Source organism: Eumetopias jubatus, unplaced genomic scaffold, assembly GCF_037043125.1.
Source record: "Eumetopias jubatus isolate StellerSeaLion01/CBP00866 unplaced genomic scaffold, mEumJub1_p1.0 scaffold_4, whole genome shotgun sequence".
In the NCBI taxonomy this organism is placed as follows: domain Eukaryota; kingdom Metazoa; phylum Chordata; class Mammalia; order Carnivora; family Otariidae; genus Eumetopias; species Eumetopias jubatus.
This window is the reverse complement of record NW_028274810.1, coordinates 25406304-25423618: the sequence shown is the minus strand read 5'-3', so window position 1 is coordinate 25423618 and position 17315 is coordinate 25406304. Positions and strand designations below refer to the sequence as shown.

Genomic DNA, 17315 nt, shown 5'->3' with positions numbered 1-17315 from the left:
CATCTTTGTAGCCTCTTAGAATTGTCAGGTGAAGAAATTCAAATTCATTGACAGCAATTCAATCTCTAGGTCACCAGAGAGTCCAACGAGAGTATGCTTCTAGTTTCCACCTTTAAACCTGTTCACATACAATATATTCTTTTTTCTTTCTCATGGAAAGTTTGGTTGACTGGTAAGACATACTCAGTTAATAGATTAGATGTCATTTAAAATAGAATTAGACAGGTGATTTCTATTTGGATAATTTCAGTTGAAAAGATATGAATTCCAGGCAGAGTAAATAATAGTTTGCAGAAAGGTATGGAGTCAGGAGTTCCCAGGGCACTGAACTGGCTTATTCAGTTTAACCAGAGATTTGGATACACCCAAATGACCCGGAGGAAATAGTGAACAGAGCGCCAGATGCGGGTCAGTGACAAGGGCATGGAAGACTATGGAGCTTGCTAGTTGGTTTCCTCAGGCAACGGCAAATTAAGTATCTTCCCAGTCCCTGATTCCTTTCCTGTAAACAAGGGGGTCAAACTGGAAAATCTTTCAGGTTACCCTCAGTTCTAGAAGTCTGTACTTTACTATGTCACATCATTGACACAAGGCAAAAAAGTAAACAATTTGTGTGAAAAATAAGAAAAAGCTTTAAAACTTGGCATTTTCTGACGGCAGGGGGCAAAAAACCATTTCAAGAGGACTATACAGCTAGTACCTGAGAAGTCCTGAGGAGCATGCTGCCTCTTGCTCTTCCTCTGTGCCTTGTGGAAGATAAAAAAAAGGAAGGTGGCAAGGCATCTTAGCCCACACCTTCCATCTACAACCTCCATCAGCTATTTTTTCTTTTCGTAGCTGATGGAGGGTCTAAGAATTAAAGGTACTGCTGGCTAAAGAAGGCAGTTTACAGACTCTTAGATGTCAGGAACCTAGAAAGGAAGCAAAAATTCTGGCAAGGGTTGGTTTGGATATTTAAAGGTTGATTTGTAGAGGCACATACTGATCAAATCCATGTTTGGGAAAAAGCACTTACCCTTGGTCAAACGTTTGCTGCTATTTACACGAACCACAGAGAGTGTTATAGGAAAGCAAGAAAGCTCTAGTTCCTCACTGCTACATGGCAATGCAGGCCACCTGTGGCCATGTCTTCCCATAGTTCAGGAGAAGTAAGAAAGAGGATGTTTCTGTCAAATCTACCTATTTTTCAAATGTTGGTAATAACTTCGGAAACAAACACAACAGAAAGTTGAGTTTCTTCAGCTTTTGTCTGAATTTACTTTAAAAGTTTCTGCAAGATGGAATTAAAAATAGTCAAAGACAAAAGAGGGGTATTCACCCAATGCCATCAGAACACTTTATATTTAGGAAAAGGAGAAGACCTCAAAGAGGTGCCATTTTATCTGAATTTTATAGAATTGATTATAATTACATTTATAAAGTAATATGCCAGCACAGGAAACTGGCTCACATAGACTGCACATAGACAACTTTAAATCTGAATGTTAAGACATCAGGGAGGCTCCCTTATTCCAGAGAGATGCAACATCTACAAAGTAGATTCAGGTTTGCGTGTGTGTGTGTGTGTGTGTGTGTGTGTGTGTGTGTGTGTGTGTGTGTGTGTGTGTGTGTTTAAGGATTTTTTTTTTTTTTTGACAGAGAGACAGAAAGAGAGAGAGCACAAGCAGGGGGAGTGGGAGAGGAAGAAGCAGGCTTCCTGCTGAACAGGGAGCCCGATGCAGGGCTCGATCCCAGGACCCTGGGGATCATGACCTGAGCAGAAGGCAGACGCTTAACCAACTGAGCCACCCAGGTGCCCCTTGCTTGTGTTTTTATATATTTTGAGAAATGGGAATTTAGACCTACAAAAGACTTTGGAGATAACTTAGTCCTGTATGCACTTTCAGTTCATAATAATATATATTTTAATGCTTACACTGGAATACCAATTTATTAAGAAGTGTTCTCAGTGATTTATCTATCTATATTCAGGCTTACATGCTAATTAAAGCTCAGGCCTTGGCAACTGTTGACCAGATTTGTGACCTGGGAAGCATGGAGGCTTCATTTTTTTGTTGTTGTTGTTTTAGTTTGGTTTGGTTCTTATTTTATTATTGCCCTTGTTGTACAATGGGATAAAAACTCGGCCTATTCAGAGGGTTATTGTGAGGACAAGAAAACTAAATTTTTTTTTCATGTTGTAATATACTCCTGACTCTTTAGAGTGTACACAACTAAAGCTAGAGCATATTTTCACCTTCACTTGAGCATCAAAGTTATGGGGGTTTTTTTCCATTTCACTTTGCAGGAAATATAAATGCAAATTCCCAAGGTCAGCTTGAGATTTTCTTTATTTCTACAAATTCTGTAAATAAATGACTTCTATATATTGTGGAGTAGAGGTTATAGCCTTCTCTGTTCAAAAATTTCACAATATTTGGTCACTTACGGGAACATTTATAAAGAGTTTAAATATATAAATATATATTTAAGTATATACATATGTGGTTAATATAAAATCACTTAGATGCAAAGGCAGTATTTTTCCCTTGTGAAATATTGGTGAGAAAATATATGACATAATGGAGGAAAAAACATGCTTAGAGAGGAAATTATACTATACTGTGATACTCTGCCTCTTCTTAAGGGGCTAAAATTATGATGATTTCTGGAAACACCAGAAGTGGAAAAAGTACAAGAGAGTGTTTCCAATAGGTAAATATTCTAGGCATGGAGCTAATGTCAGTTTGTTTCATTCATGAAGCAAACACTTATCAGGCTCTGGCGATGTGCACGGCACTGCGCCTGGCACACATGGAGTTTCCAAGAGATGGAATGCAGGATCGCACTGCAATGGGGAAGAGGAATTGGAATGGCTTCTCGGTCCACCAACACTGAGTACAAATTTCCCATCCCACCAGCTTACAAGTGTTCAAGACTACAAACCTCAACGAGAAAGGAAGAGGCAATGGGAACAGGAGGTAGATTAAAAAAAAAAAAGAAGTAAAGGAAAAAAAGATGAATAAGCACCAGACATACCTGTGCCCACTCTAAAGAGTCAGATTTACAATAAAGTTTTTTTAATGCACTAATATTCTTCCTTCCCTCCATTTAAGATATCGAACATTCCTGTGTCCTGAGGCAGAGCCATCATTTAAAATATGTTGGAGCAAAAACGATTAAATTTGTTTTATTTTCCAATTCTATGATTTAAAAGAGGATATAATTCAAAAGAAAATTTCTTTTTTTTTAAGCTTTTATTTATTTTTTGATGGAGAGAGAGACAGTGAGAGAGGGAACACAAGCAGGAGGAGTGGGAGAGGGAAAAGCAGGCCCCCCTGCGGAGCAGGGAGCCCAATGCGGGGCTCGATCCCAAGACCCCAGGATCATGACCCTAGCCAAAGGCAAATGCCCAACAACTAAGCCACCCAGGTGCCCCCAAAAGAAAATTTCTAAATGTGGCTGATAAGAACTGGTTTTAGTTTTAGAGATTATAACTAACAAGTGAAATGGCAATGTTCCCAAGTTTCCTTAAGTCTAAGGTATCATGGTTTTTGGAACATATGTTTTCCAAGAGTTTTAGAAATCTTAATACTAACTCAACTACAAAATTTTAATGCTTGGTATCCTCATTCAGCCAAAGGCTGGGCAAAAATTTATGTAGCTAAATAACGCTCTGGAGAGGATGCCCCTAAGACACTTAACAGTGGTTAAGTTCAGATGTGTTCACGGAGCCAAAGCCCACTCTAAAAAATAAGCTCAAGTTTGGGCAACATTTTCAAAATAATTGTCACTTCTGTGGCAAGGAATATATATTAAAATGTATCCTTCTTTAAAACATTAGTCAATAGATTTAAATGTTTCCATAGCTGTTTTTATCCATGTAGCTAGAAAATATCTTTGGTCTAAGTTTCAGATACTGTGCAAGGGTTATAAAGAGAGAACAGTGACCACCTCAGGCCCTGTTCCAGCTGTCCTGTTAGAAGCCTTCCTCATTTCAGTCAAGGTACACATGTTGACACACGGTCACTCAAGCCTTGCCTCACAGAAGTCAGGATCTAATATAATGATATTTTCCCTCTATTGAGTATTTCTGAGGCTTGGTTCTGTCATCACACTGACGATCTTCTGGGTAACCTGTTGTGAGTGGAACACAGGATATACTTGAAAAACATTTGACTAGGCCCTCCCCTCCTGCTGCTACATGAGAATGGTTTCTTCCTAAGTCACAAATCTATTCTGAATGTTAATTAAATATTTACAAGGTACTTTAAAATCCTCCCTGAATGCTAATATGAAAATAGCAACCTAGGTTCATTTGAAGAAGCAGAAATTTTTGCCCTTCCAAATGAAGGGCCTCTGCCCTCTGAGTTTAATTCAAATAATCCAAGGATTTGGAAAAAAGAAAAAAAAAAAAGAATTGAGCACCTACTATGTACAAGGCCCTGTGCCAGACGTAAAGACAAAAGTAGAATTTCCAGGACTAGAAAATTTGTCATAAATGACAACATTTCATATTATTTAATTCACACCATTTCCCTCTGGACTTAAAAGCCAAATTAGATGCAAAACACTCACCTTTTTAGCATGAAGCTTTTACATTGCTCCTTAACATACAACACTGTATCTAGTTACATAAAGATGTAGTATTTTCTACATATTAACATATATTTCCACATTTTATTCATTAGGTTTTGAAAGTATTTTAGCATGAAGGTTCCATTCATTGTATCCCAAAATAAAAATAGCATCAAAGTCTTTTTGCAACTCCCAAAACACAGTTAGGGAATAATGATCATATGCTAAAAAATGTAAAATGCAATTTGTGCTGTGCCCCATTTACTACAAAATCACTACGAACAATGCATTTTGTACAGTATATTGCTCCAGGGAAACTGGATCAGCATCAGGAATGAATAAAGAACATTGCATTTGAAATCAGCTAATTCTGCTTCAGTGCTTTTAAAAACTATTTGTTATGATATTACTTCTTGTCAAGCACATAATGTGGTATTTTCCTCAATAAAACTAAACAGTTGCTGTAATTTCAGTTTCCCTCATTTTCCACTTTTTAAGCACTAAATATTTAAACAATGCAGACCTGGAAGTCTCAAGCCAGTCACCTGATCCATACATCTCCTTTCCTAAGGTAGAGTTACTATCCATACAGGGGCCTGTTCTTGTCCCCCCAGAAATACGTGATGGCAGCTGTTGAGGTCCTTACCTGCCCGCAGGCCAGGCCCATTCCTCTTTCTCCCATGCCATGTGGACATGATAAATTTAACTCCAGGGCATCTGCTCCAGAAGCCTTGACAACGTGGAAGGAACATGCAAGAAAAGGCAAAGCTTTATTTGTGTCTCGATACACTTTCACCATTGGTAATTCAACATAGGTCACATTTGTCAAATTTAAACTCTTCCATTTTCTGCCTGATAGCTAACTTGTGAGGTGTATTCCGACTCTCAAATGAGAGTTATCTGTAACAACAATGATACAACAGCAAATATTCCTTCGGTGCTTGTAAGAGGACACTCACTGCTCTATGTGCTTTGTATTTGTTATCTCTGATTCTCACAGTCCTTGGATTAGTAGGACACCGATTTTGCAGACAAGGAAACCGAAGCCCAAGGGAGTTTGTGACAAACCTGGTATGTTAAGTGACACAGCACAGATTTTAACCCAGATCTGTTTGACATCACATTTAGTCTTCCCTACACAGCTTCTGTTTTTATAGATACAAATCTTACTAATTCTGGATAACTGGTACTGGAAGTCGTAGTGCAAAGAAAAATGTAGTTGGCTACCTGGAATGCATACAAGCAAAATTTAAAACATTTTTTAACTAAGAATCAATTGTGTTGCACTGAAAATAAGTCCATGATAAGAAACATGAAGTGTAAATAATTTTGTCTGTAATAATTAAATAGGATTCCTTTTAATTTAGCTCATTAATTCATTAATACAATGGATCCTGCGAAAATGAACAAAATTGTTCACTCGAAGTCTTCTTAGACTACGTGAAGAATCAGAATTCTTGACCAGTCTCCTGTGAAAAACTCTTTTAAGAACAAGCAAAACACTTTTTAATATGGTAACCAGAGGGATGGGGGATAAACTATAAATGATTCAAGTTTGTATATTATTTTACCTAACTTCTAGAATTTCTCCAATGCCACAATTTCTTTTTAGTAAGGTCAACTAGAGGCTTGAGTCCATTTCCGTAACATTAAACATGTCTGTCACATCACGCAAAGGCTTAAAAATAGAGTTCACTACTTTCTAAGTGTATCATAGACCTGTCTTTAGGCCAACAGCTGTTTCTTCAAGGGTTCACTGTTTTTCCTGATTGTTCAAAATTTTAGCCTCTTTTTTCCTGCTTTATAAATTTTAAGTGGGACCTCAACAAATTGAAGAATTCTAGTTAGCAATTTCTTGGTCGACTTTCTTACCCATCTTATTCATTAGTGAGTCTGCTTTTTCTTTTGCACATTTGTGAGAGCTCATTTGATCATCCAGCCTGTTTTCTAATATGGTTTCATTATGGCTTTTGATTCCCTAATTCAGTTTTAAAATGCTTCTTATTATCTGAACATTACCATGAATCATGCTACTTTTTTTTCCCCTGCTGGTTTGATGGTAAGCATGAACAAAGCACAGCCTAAATTCTGGGTTCTAATCCCAGATCTGCTAAGGAATTGGGGATGCGTTAGGAAGTCAGTTAATCTTGTCTCCAACTACTCAAGTATAAACTGTACATAATAGGACTTATCTAAAAAACATGTCATATGGGAATTACCAGCTTAATTAAAAGATTGTACAATTATATACAGTATCACCCTTTTTTTTAGTCTTAGCTATTTCAAACATTTCCTTTAGACTTCTTTGTTTAGCTGAAATGCAGCAATTAAAAGTAAATCAGTTCAACAACATTTTGGATTAGATAAACTTTAGGTGGCATCTGTATACATATTTACATTATACATCTTTCTTAAAATGTAAGTGGAAGCTTACAATTAGCTGTGATAGTAGATGATAATATCTAACATTTATTGAGTGCTTACAATATGCCAGATACTATACTAGGCTCTTTGCAGTGGGATATATCATTATTCCCATTTTACAAATGATAAAATAGAGGTTACAAAGAATTCAAGGAACTTGCTTTATATCTCACATCTTATAAGTGAGAGTAGGGTCTTGAAACCAAGCATTTTGAGTCCAGAGCCTGTGTTCTTACTATCAAAACTTATTAGCAATCGCTAATTCCAAGGCTGGAGTTGGTACAGTGTGTTAAGAAGATGTAACATTTGACATCCTTAAAGCTTCTAAACTTGAAGTAAAATTAAAATCTTGTAAAACCACCTATCCCCATTAAAGGCTTTTCAGAGACTAATTAATAAAGATTTCCCCAGTATTATGTATATCTATAAACATCGACCCACCAAACACATCTGAAAAGGCCTTTGATTATCTCAAAACTGAGATAATCCTGCTTAAGGTGACACTAAGAGAACAGAAAACATTCATTTGGCCTCTGTTTGAATATTCTCATCACAGGATGTACACCACCTTAAAAGGCAGTTAATTCCATTTCCAAGCAACTATATGCATTCAAAAAGCCTTAATTGCTGAATTAGCATGAAATGTTAAATTAACTGAAACTGGGCATGCATTCTGACTCCTGTTAGTCACAGCTTTTTAGTTTACTCACTTAGCCCAGAGTTTATTCTACCTTACCTAAATGATTACACAATAAAGTACTCTAGTGAAGGCCATGACATAGAAAATCTGCTGTTTCTAATTTCATACATTATCTACTTATCACCCATTTATTTATATGAAGGAGAATGTCTATGTTAATAGCCGGAACTCTGGAGGCATATTTCATGGATTTGAATCCCACTTTTACTACCTACTACATGTGTGGTCTTCGGCATATTATTTGACTCTCCTTCGCTTCAGTTTCCTTGTCTCCAAAAAGTGGAAAACCATCAAAGTAACTCATAGGTTGCTTTTTTAAGTTATAAATCAGCTTAATAAAAGTGAATGACTTAGAACAGTGCCATTGGACTATAGTAAATATTATGCAAGTATAAGCAATTACTGTCTATCAGTTTCTCTGTCTGTCCATCCATCCATCCATCATCTAGCCATCCAATTAGAATCTCCAACCTGCCCTTCCCCAGTCTTCTATAAAAGGATTTAAAGTAACTATTTATACTTCAGCAGGGGAGGGGGAAAGAAAAGGGGAAAAAAAACAATACTAAGTAATTATCAGAATAGTGGTAGCAGTGTAGTTTCTAAAATTCTGAATCACTTTATAAAAACTCTCAGAAAAACTAAGGTAGCAAAACCACAAACCTTTGTACAGTATATACAACAAAATCAGATACAAAATTCTTCCTCTTCTCCCTTTCTTACTTCTCCCTTCCTTCCTGATCAATGTAATTTTTAAGTCATTGGGTGAGACAGAGCAAGGTAGCTGACCAAGAAGATATAGGAGGAGCCTCGAGAACCCAGCGTGGGGTATCAGAGCCCGAGAACAATAAGATGGATGTCCATCTGGAGGGTGGCCTGCTGTAGTATATCAGAGCCCAAGTGGGAAGGAAGGCTTCCATGGGAGGTGGGAGCTGGCAAAAAGCATCAGAGCCCCAGAGGGTCAGGAGGGTGTTCCCTTGGTGGAACACAAAGGTACACTTCTTGAATTTTCTCTTACTTTCGTCTGTTAAAAGAATATAAAATGTCCAATGTTGACCTTCTACATAGCAACACTGTCATCTAGCCTCAACTATCCCAAACTGGAGACACAAGTTCAGGATCTTAAACCTCTCTGAACTGGATTTGGCAAAGGTACACCCTGAATGGGCTTGGGCCTCACTGGACACTAAGTCAGTGACTATCTCTTGTCTGCAAGGAGGCGTCCACCTTTCCTGATCGCATTCTGTGCTGCTAACCGTCACTCTGCAGGGACTTACACCCACCTGCTACTACACATTTCTGTAATACTATCTGCTTTCTACCTCAGCCTACTTGAGATCTCCTCACTCTAACATCAACTTAATTTCACAACACACTGCTAGCCCAAATTCAGGTTAAAAAATGGTAAGAACCTGGCTTTTAAGTGGTTTGTTTGGACCCTCTGCTAGGAATAGTGTGGTCACTTGGTTTTGATAACTGTCCTTCCCCTGGACCTTCCTTGTGTCATCCTACCAATCACGGTCAGACCTTTGGCAATCCCTCATCAGATTCTTGACTTAAAACCTTCTACTTTGTATGTTAATCACCTCAAGTTCATTGGTGCCAAATAAAGTGCCACTCTTCTCATTTATTCTGTAATTGCTTCCTTTTTGTTTGTCACATGTCACTACACCAGCTCTGTACCCCTATTTTAGTTCAACAAATATTTGACAGATACCCACTGGTAAGCAAAACCCTGTGCTTGGATTTAGAGATTAAGCAGTAAACCAGTCAGGAGTCTGCACCCCCAAGGAGCTTGCATTGTAATAAGTAGGACAGACGTTAAAGAGCTAATGACACCATTGCTGATTACTTAATTAAATGCCACAAAGGAAAAGCACAGGCTGAGATACACCTAGATTCTGGGGAGCCTAAAGCTTAAACAAACTGAGGAAACTTTTCTGAGAAAAAAATTATTTAAAATTACAAATATGAAATTTAGGTACAGGGGCTTGGAAGTGACTTGGGCAAGTAAGGGCCCTGAAGCTTATGTTTCATTAGTTTTAATGGTAAGTTGGCTTCTGGGGACAGGAGCTTAGAAGGAGCAAGACAGAGGGTTTAACCTACTGGTCAGGACACTCAGAGTTGAGAAAGAGAGAACATTCTGTGAGTAAGAAAGACTACTCCAGGCCAAGGGAAGAGCAAAGGCTCTTAGCTGGGAGCATGTCAGAGGAGTAAAAGAAGGCCAATGGGTATGGAACGTGGACAACAAACTGAGGATAACACTGGGGAGACAGGCAGGGGCCAGACTATGTAGCACGTCCAGGTCAAGTTAAGGATTTTGCATCTTGAGAAAGATAGTGGGAAGATTTTGGATGGATTGGGGGCAAGAAGATGAGTGGTGCTATCTCAGATAAACTGGGATTAGGGTGGCAGAGACGCCTATGGAGCCACACTCAATTTATACGCTGCTTCGAATCTGATGGCCTTACTTGCCACTCAAGCTTTTGCCACTAGCTTAAAGAGGGACCGCAGGCCCTATTGCTGTTCTCGCAACTCCCGTCACGGCCAGCTCGCACAGCTCCCTCGGCACGAAAGCAGCGCTTTTGCCTCAGCCGTCCGTGCCTGTCCCAGGGGCAGTTCCAGGAATGCCAGTGCCCAGCCGGGCCTGAGCAGGGGGCTTGGGCTTTTCCCTCCAGTTCTGGGTTTAGATCTCACAACACCTCACAAGAAACACAAGAAACATTTCACAACATGGTGCGGCATGTGACTTAGCAGCAGCCCCAAAAGGGGCAGGATACACAATCCCCCAGAAGGGCAGAGGAAAAGAAAGCCCTGGGGTGTGAAATTTGACCAGTCCAAGCAAGTAGACAGAAAGGAAGCAGGAGGTACATCTCACACCCTTCTTCTCCTCTAAACTGTTGGGAGGCAGGATGATTTCACATGGCACTCTCTGTCCCACATGACTGAGCCATCAGCTCCATTTCCTTGGGAAATGGGAGCCAGCTCTGCCATGCACCACACGGGCTCTGCTTTCCCTTCTTCCTACCCCATTTCCCTTTTCTCCCCACTCATACTGCTCTGGGGTTGTAGCCTTCAGTCAAGCATCTTCACGTGAACTTTGACGCAGCCTCTGTTTTCTAAGCTAACGCACATTGAGAAAGAAATGGATCCAAGATCTATTACAATGAGATCAGGATCTATGTAAGACCTGATATTGTGAGTTTTCAGTGTGGTTCAGGTTGGTGTCTTTCTGATCTTTCTGAATGGTATCTTTCTGATACAGCTGAGGCTGTCTTATTCACCTTTGTTCTGGCTGGCAAGAGACCGTGCACACAGTAGGTGCTTCACAGATCTTCCTTTGTATGGAATTGGAATAGGTCATCCGTGACCCAGAAAAGGAGGAAAGACTGTGATCAGATCCCGAAAAACTGAGCAGACCCTAACAATGCTACTGATTTGACACCAAGCTGTAAAAACTCTTCCAGAGGTCACTTCTTTTTCCTGGTGTTCAAAAAACAACAAATTCAAACCAGGTTGAAGAATACATAAAAGATGACATTAAAAGTGTGGTCATTCTTGGGTTAGAGTGAAAAGGAAGGCTTGGTTCAGTATGGTTCTATTTCTAGAAGAAAACAAAACTTTCTAAAAAATATGCACATGATAAAGAAGATACACTGGATATACATTAAAAAACAGCATTCAGTTGAATTTACCATATTTTAAGAATGTACCTAGGTTCTATTTTTTTTAACCACCTACATGGTCTTAAATGTTTATTTAGAATAGTAAAATACAGTGGTAGCCTCTGGTGAAACAAATAAACAAATAAACAAATAATAATGATCGTTCCTTGCACAAACTTTCATTCTGACACAGTTTCTCTGTCTTTACTTTTTCAGGTTCTGGTATGGATTTGGATCTGTCCTGCTGTTACACATGTGTCATTTCTGTTTTCAGATATAATAGTAAAGAGCTCATAACAGATTTCCTCAGTTCCCTATTGTGTAATTCAAAAATTAATCTACTATAAGGAGAGGAACTTCATGAATTTAAAGTATATTCATCATCACATTAAGTCATTTGCTGAACTTAAAACTGGTGCTAGAACAGCTGGTGTGATATCTCTGATTTCTTACCACCCATTATCACCACCCCCAAAGAAATGTACATTGTAAGTGGTACAGTAACTTTGGCTCAAATACTTTTTTGTTTCTGTTGGTTTGTTTTAATGCGGGCTCTTCCAATGTAAAAAAAAAAAAAAAAAAAATCTGTTTTAATCTGTTTTGAAGCATGCATTCATAAAGACAAAACCAACTACTGATTCTATAAAGCATTATGGGATCCCTAGAGGAGCTATGAGGAATCATGCTACCTAATGTCGCCCTCCAGGGGATGTGGAGGCCTGGGGAGAGCTTCTTCAAGTGCTATGCCCTGGGACAGTTCATATTTTAAGATTATAGGGGAGCTTTTTTTTTTTTTTAATTGACACCATCTATAGATTGACCTTGATATGTAGATTGCTTTCCTGTGGAAAGTAACAGACTGGTTTGACTGAAAGGAAAGCATAACTTTTCCTTTTTAAAATTTTTTTCTTTCTTTTTCTCCTCCTTTCTTTCCTTTCTTTTGTTTTTGTTGTTCTTTTTCTTCTTTTTTTTTTTGCTATGCGTACTTAGAAAATGATATTAAATAAAACTGAAATTAAAGAAATAGATATAGAATGTAAGAAATGTGAAAAGCACCTTTAAGATGGTATGTTACTAATTAAAGGTATTTAAAAGTAAAATTTGCTTATTTAAAAGTTGATGCTCATCACTGAAGAAAATATTTAAAGTATCCTATTCTACAGAAAGAGGCAAGCAGCATGATAAAGCCATTCATCATAGTCAGCTTAGAATTGGTAAAGCTCATGCCAAGCACAGGTTCTGTGGAAAATTTCATGGTCAGTTAGGTAAATTCATGTATAAAGTGGCCTCAGCACCAAAGATCATGAAGCCAATTACTGATCATGTTTAATTTCACCCCCTTAAGTCCCAGAAGTCATTTTTCCCCCTCATCGTATTAAGATATCCAAATAAAATGTACACTTTTTGAACACCATAGAAGGTTTCATAGTATTTTATAATGCAGAGTCATTAGTATATAAGTATTGTTAGATGTAGTCTTCTACATTTCTGAGTGGTTTTCAAGAAACCTCAGCTAAAGCTGTCTAGAATATTTTTCATGACAGCATGATGGATATAAGTGTACAATTTTAGGTATGTATTTTTCTATTTGAAATACAAATTTGAGGCACATGGTTAGTTGTTTGCATTTGTGCAAGATTCAATTTATATTATAGAAAACCTGCTGACTAGTGTTCCATTCAGGAGCATTCTGTCTTACCATTTTATGCATGTCTGTATTCAAACTAGAATAGTATTAAATGAACCTTTTATATCTTAAATATTCAAGAGTTTTATATTCAAAATTTCTTCTCGCTGTCAAACTAGTTTGCCTAAAGGCAAGGTAAGATCCTGTTACACTCTCAAAGGTAGAATTAAATTTTATCATGGCATCCATCATAATATACAATTTGCTTAATATGCAAATAAAGAGTATATGGATTCAAAGAATAAAGGATTTTTAGGTAGTGTGTGAAATCCAAGGGACCACTTTTATAGAATAGATTCCTTTTAAATTTACATTTCCATCATTTTAATGAAAACACAGGGTAAACAAATTATAATAGGAATGTTTTAAGTTACCATTTTCCATTCAATTTTACTTCTACTGGGCTATTTTTTCATGGCAGCTCTTTATTTAAAACTAATAAAAATGGAAGAGAAGAAATAAAATAAATATATACTAAAGAAATCATTACCTCAGCCATTTTGGAAAGTTCCATCCAGTCATTTTTGCTGTAACTGCACATGATGCTAGCAATCACGACCTTCAAAAGGAAAAAAAGGAAAGAATGTTAGTTCACATGGTTGTACACAAGGGTGTTTTGCCCACAAGGGTATATTAATATTTACACATATATGTTTATAATGGTAAAGCATATCATAAAAATTAGTTTTTGATCTGTTGAAAGACAAATTATTTAAAAACAGCAGCGTATTATGGTGAGGCAAGGGATGAGATTCAGGGCTTCAGACTTAGGTTAGAGACTCTCATTTACTACCTTTGAATTCTTATGTAAGTTACTTAACTTCTCTGATCGTAAGCATTCTCATTTTTAAAATGGAGACAATGATACTGACTTTGCCAACCTCAGAAAGTGATAGTGGGAATTACATAAATTTGTGTATGTGAAAGGGCTGTCTAAATTATACAATGACATGGAAATCTTCATTAATATAATTACTGGTATAGCTAAAAGTTTTAGGATATGGAAAAGAAAGAAATTAGTGTCTTCTTCAATCATATCTTATTACAACAAGGATAATAATACCTTACATATTCATAGTGCATTATAGTTTTAAACTTTGTTAAATGTTGATTATTTAACTATAGTCTTACAGTAAGCCTATAATAGAGGCTATACAGAGTAGTAGTTACTACTACCTGCTCTGAAGCTGGAATGTCCAGATTAGAACTTTGACTCTATCCCTTACTGTGTAGGCAAATCATTTAGTTTCTTCATTGGTTAAATATGGATAATTGTACTACCTACCCAGAAAAGTGTTAACAGAAATAGCTAAAAACTTATATAGCTCTTATGATGTGCTAGGTACTGTTTTAATGGTTTTTACTTCACTCACTTAATCATTCCCAACATTATTCTTCCCATTTTACAGATGAAGGTGCTGAGGCACTGAGAAGTAAAAGTCACATAGCTAATAAGAAGCAGAAGCAGGACTCAGACCCAGGCAGTTTGACTGGGAGTCTGTGCTTTTAACCACTAGATTTTGCTGGCCCAAAATAAGTATTCAATATACATCAGTAATTTTTTATCATTAGCATTTAAAGACTGAGATTGAGATGCAAAGAGTTTGTGCCAAGCCTAAAGTCACAGATTCTAGTAGAAGGGTCCACTCAAAGTCCTTATGCTCTCACCACATGCAGCTCTTTTTATGTATGTCTAGAAAACAAAACAAAGATATGTTGGAAAAGTTGGATGAATGCTTTCGACATTGAGAGAAACAGAAAATAAGTTGTGACCATATTGGAGAGAGTTCTGAAAGCCATGAAGACAACAAGCCTGTCTGTAACGTTAAGTTAATTTTTTCTCTCCTGAGAGACTATCATCTCCATGAGAGCTGGGACTACTCTGCATCATTCATCATTTTATCTACAATAACCAGTATGGTATTTGGCACACAGTAAGACTGAGTGAATAAATGAATGAGGTCACCAAAGATTTAGGGGAGTTGCTTTATCAGCTCATCCTTTTAAAAGTAAGCAGAAACGAATATCATGAGTCAGAGAAGGAAAAAATAAACAATTGATTAAAACTGTTGGCAAATAATTACTATGAGCCAAAGTGAAGAGTAAGCAGGGCTAATGCGGGTGTTGGTTTGGTGATGGAGAAGAGGATCAGATGTTAGAATACACAGGACTTATGTCCTAGAGGGAGCAATTGAGAAAGAGGAATCAAAAGATCTGAGAGTCTGAATCTGAGGGACCGAGAGAAATCTCAGAACATTAGTCAGATAAAGGTGGGACAATGATAAGAAATAAGAAGCCAGGTTCAGATAGATTCCTCTATACAGAGAGGAACAAAGGGAAGAAAGTAAATGATGAACAAAGGAGGACAATTGAGAATGCCTAATTATTTGGGGACAAGTTCAGGATTCAACATTTGTGTCCAGTGAAGATGCAGCTTTTAAGAATTTGGAGAAAAATGTAATAATGATCCAAGGCCTTTTCTCTAGTGGCTAAAAGAAAGGAGCGGGGGAGTCAAATTCCATGCTTGCCCATTTGCAAACTAAAAAAAGGGTCACCAGGATAAATTATGAACCTTCAGTTAAGAGATAATCTTTCTGCCCTTTCCATGTCATCTAAGATCTCAGGGATATCCTGCCCTGCTCCCCAGTTTGAAATGGACCAGTGAGGAATACCACAGGGTACACCAGATCTTCTAGGACCAAACTAATACCTCCTGGTGAATATCCCTTGCATGAAAAAATAAGGGACTCCATTTGAGAGGAAAATCAACTGGGGGCAGGTGGAACAGATTCCTATTGTCCTCAGTGGCTTCAAGGTCAAGTAAATACAAAACAAACAAATTTTAAAAACAAAACAGTTAATACAGGCACCTGGATAGCTCAGTGAGTTAAGCATCTGCCTTCAGCTCAGATCAAGATCCCAGGGTCCTGGAATCAAGTCCCACATCGGGCTCCTTGCTCAGTGGGGAGCCTGTTTCTCCCTCTCCCCTCTCCCTCTGCTGCTCCCCCTGCTTGTGCTCTCTCTCTCTGTCAAATAAATAAAAATCTTAAAAAAAAAAACCCAAACTAAAAAACCGTTAATACAAAGATTTAGTAAATGGGTGGAGCCCCTAGGCTTGTTGCTAAAACATTAAAGGCAGGGTTAGATCCAAAGATTCACACATGGATGGAGTTCCATGCTAGGGCAAGAAGAATATAAGAGAAAATGAGAAAAGCAGGCAGTAGCTAAATCTCTGGGAGATGAACCTTGTGGGAGCTTGGGTTTTACTATAGGAGCAATGGGGGCCAGTGAAAGGTTTAAAGGAGGGTGATAATATAATCTCATCTACATTTGCAAAAGATGCTTTTCACTAAATTAGAGGGAATGGAGTGAAGGTGTTTTAGGATGAAAACTTGTCCCTACAAGTTAGGTTGAAATAATGTGCCTTGCATAATATCCATAGAGATGCAGAGAAGTGGACAGTTCTGAGCTGGAACCAATAAGACTGGTCAGTGGTTAGATTCAGAAGATGAGAGAAAAGGAGAGATTAAGGATAACCCCTAGATTACTGGCTTGAACTACGGAGTAGAATGTAGACACTTTCCTGAGATGGAACAAGGCCTGGGAAAATAACTAATGGGGGATTATTAAGACGTTCAGTTTTAATATATTACACATAAAATGTCTAGTAAGCATCTCATTAGTGAGGACATAAATTGTATCACTGTATTCATGAATCTAGAATTCACTAAAGAGGGAAGGGATGAAGGTGTACATTTTAGAAACTTCGACATATAACGGTATTCAAAGCTACCTCGTTAGGTGACTTCAAAGGGAAGAGAATGAAATAGATAAAAAGAGGGCCCGGGATGCCACTTGAGAATGTGATGTCACAAATGCCAAGAGGGGTAAGTGTTCCAAAAAGTAAAGAGCAACCCACTCTGGTGAATACTTCTGAGAGTTTGCATAAGAGAACAGAGAATTGTCCGTGCGGTTTGGCAATACAGAAACCATTGGTAACCTTTGCAAGAAGGGTTTCAGTGAAGCAGGGGGGACAGTCATCAGACTGGAATAGGCTGAGTGAACAGAATATGAAGTGGAGAGAAGTGATACACACATCTCTCCCAAGATTTTGGTGGGCTAGTTAAAAGATAAATGGGGCAGTAGATGAAGAGTTATGGGAAGTTTAGTGAGAGATGTTTTTTTTCATAGGCCATATTTGAGTATGTTTTTATGCTTGTGGGAATGATCTGGAAAAGAGGAAGAACCTGCTGAGAAGGCAAGAGGTGATGATGAATCCGTTGCA

The 17315-nt window shown here is 37.9% G+C and overlaps 1 protein-coding gene across 2 annotated transcripts in view; it reads right to left on the bottom strand.

Annotated features, from left to right (window-relative positions):
• Positions 1 to 17315, bottom strand: part of DPYD (dihydropyrimidine dehydrogenase) — a 794533-nt gene that overhangs the window by 260219 nt on the left and 516999 nt on the right. For both annotated transcript variants that reach the window (XM_088022348.1, XM_028101938.2), the window contains exons 15-16: positions 13521 to 13589; positions 5204 to 5287 (exon numbers count right to left, since the gene is read on the bottom strand). In XM_088022348.1, coding sequence (XP_087878474.1) covers positions 5204 to 5287; positions 13521 to 13589 — 153 coding nt within the window. The remainder of the gene's footprint in view (positions 1 to 5203; positions 5288 to 13520; positions 13590 to 17315) is intronic.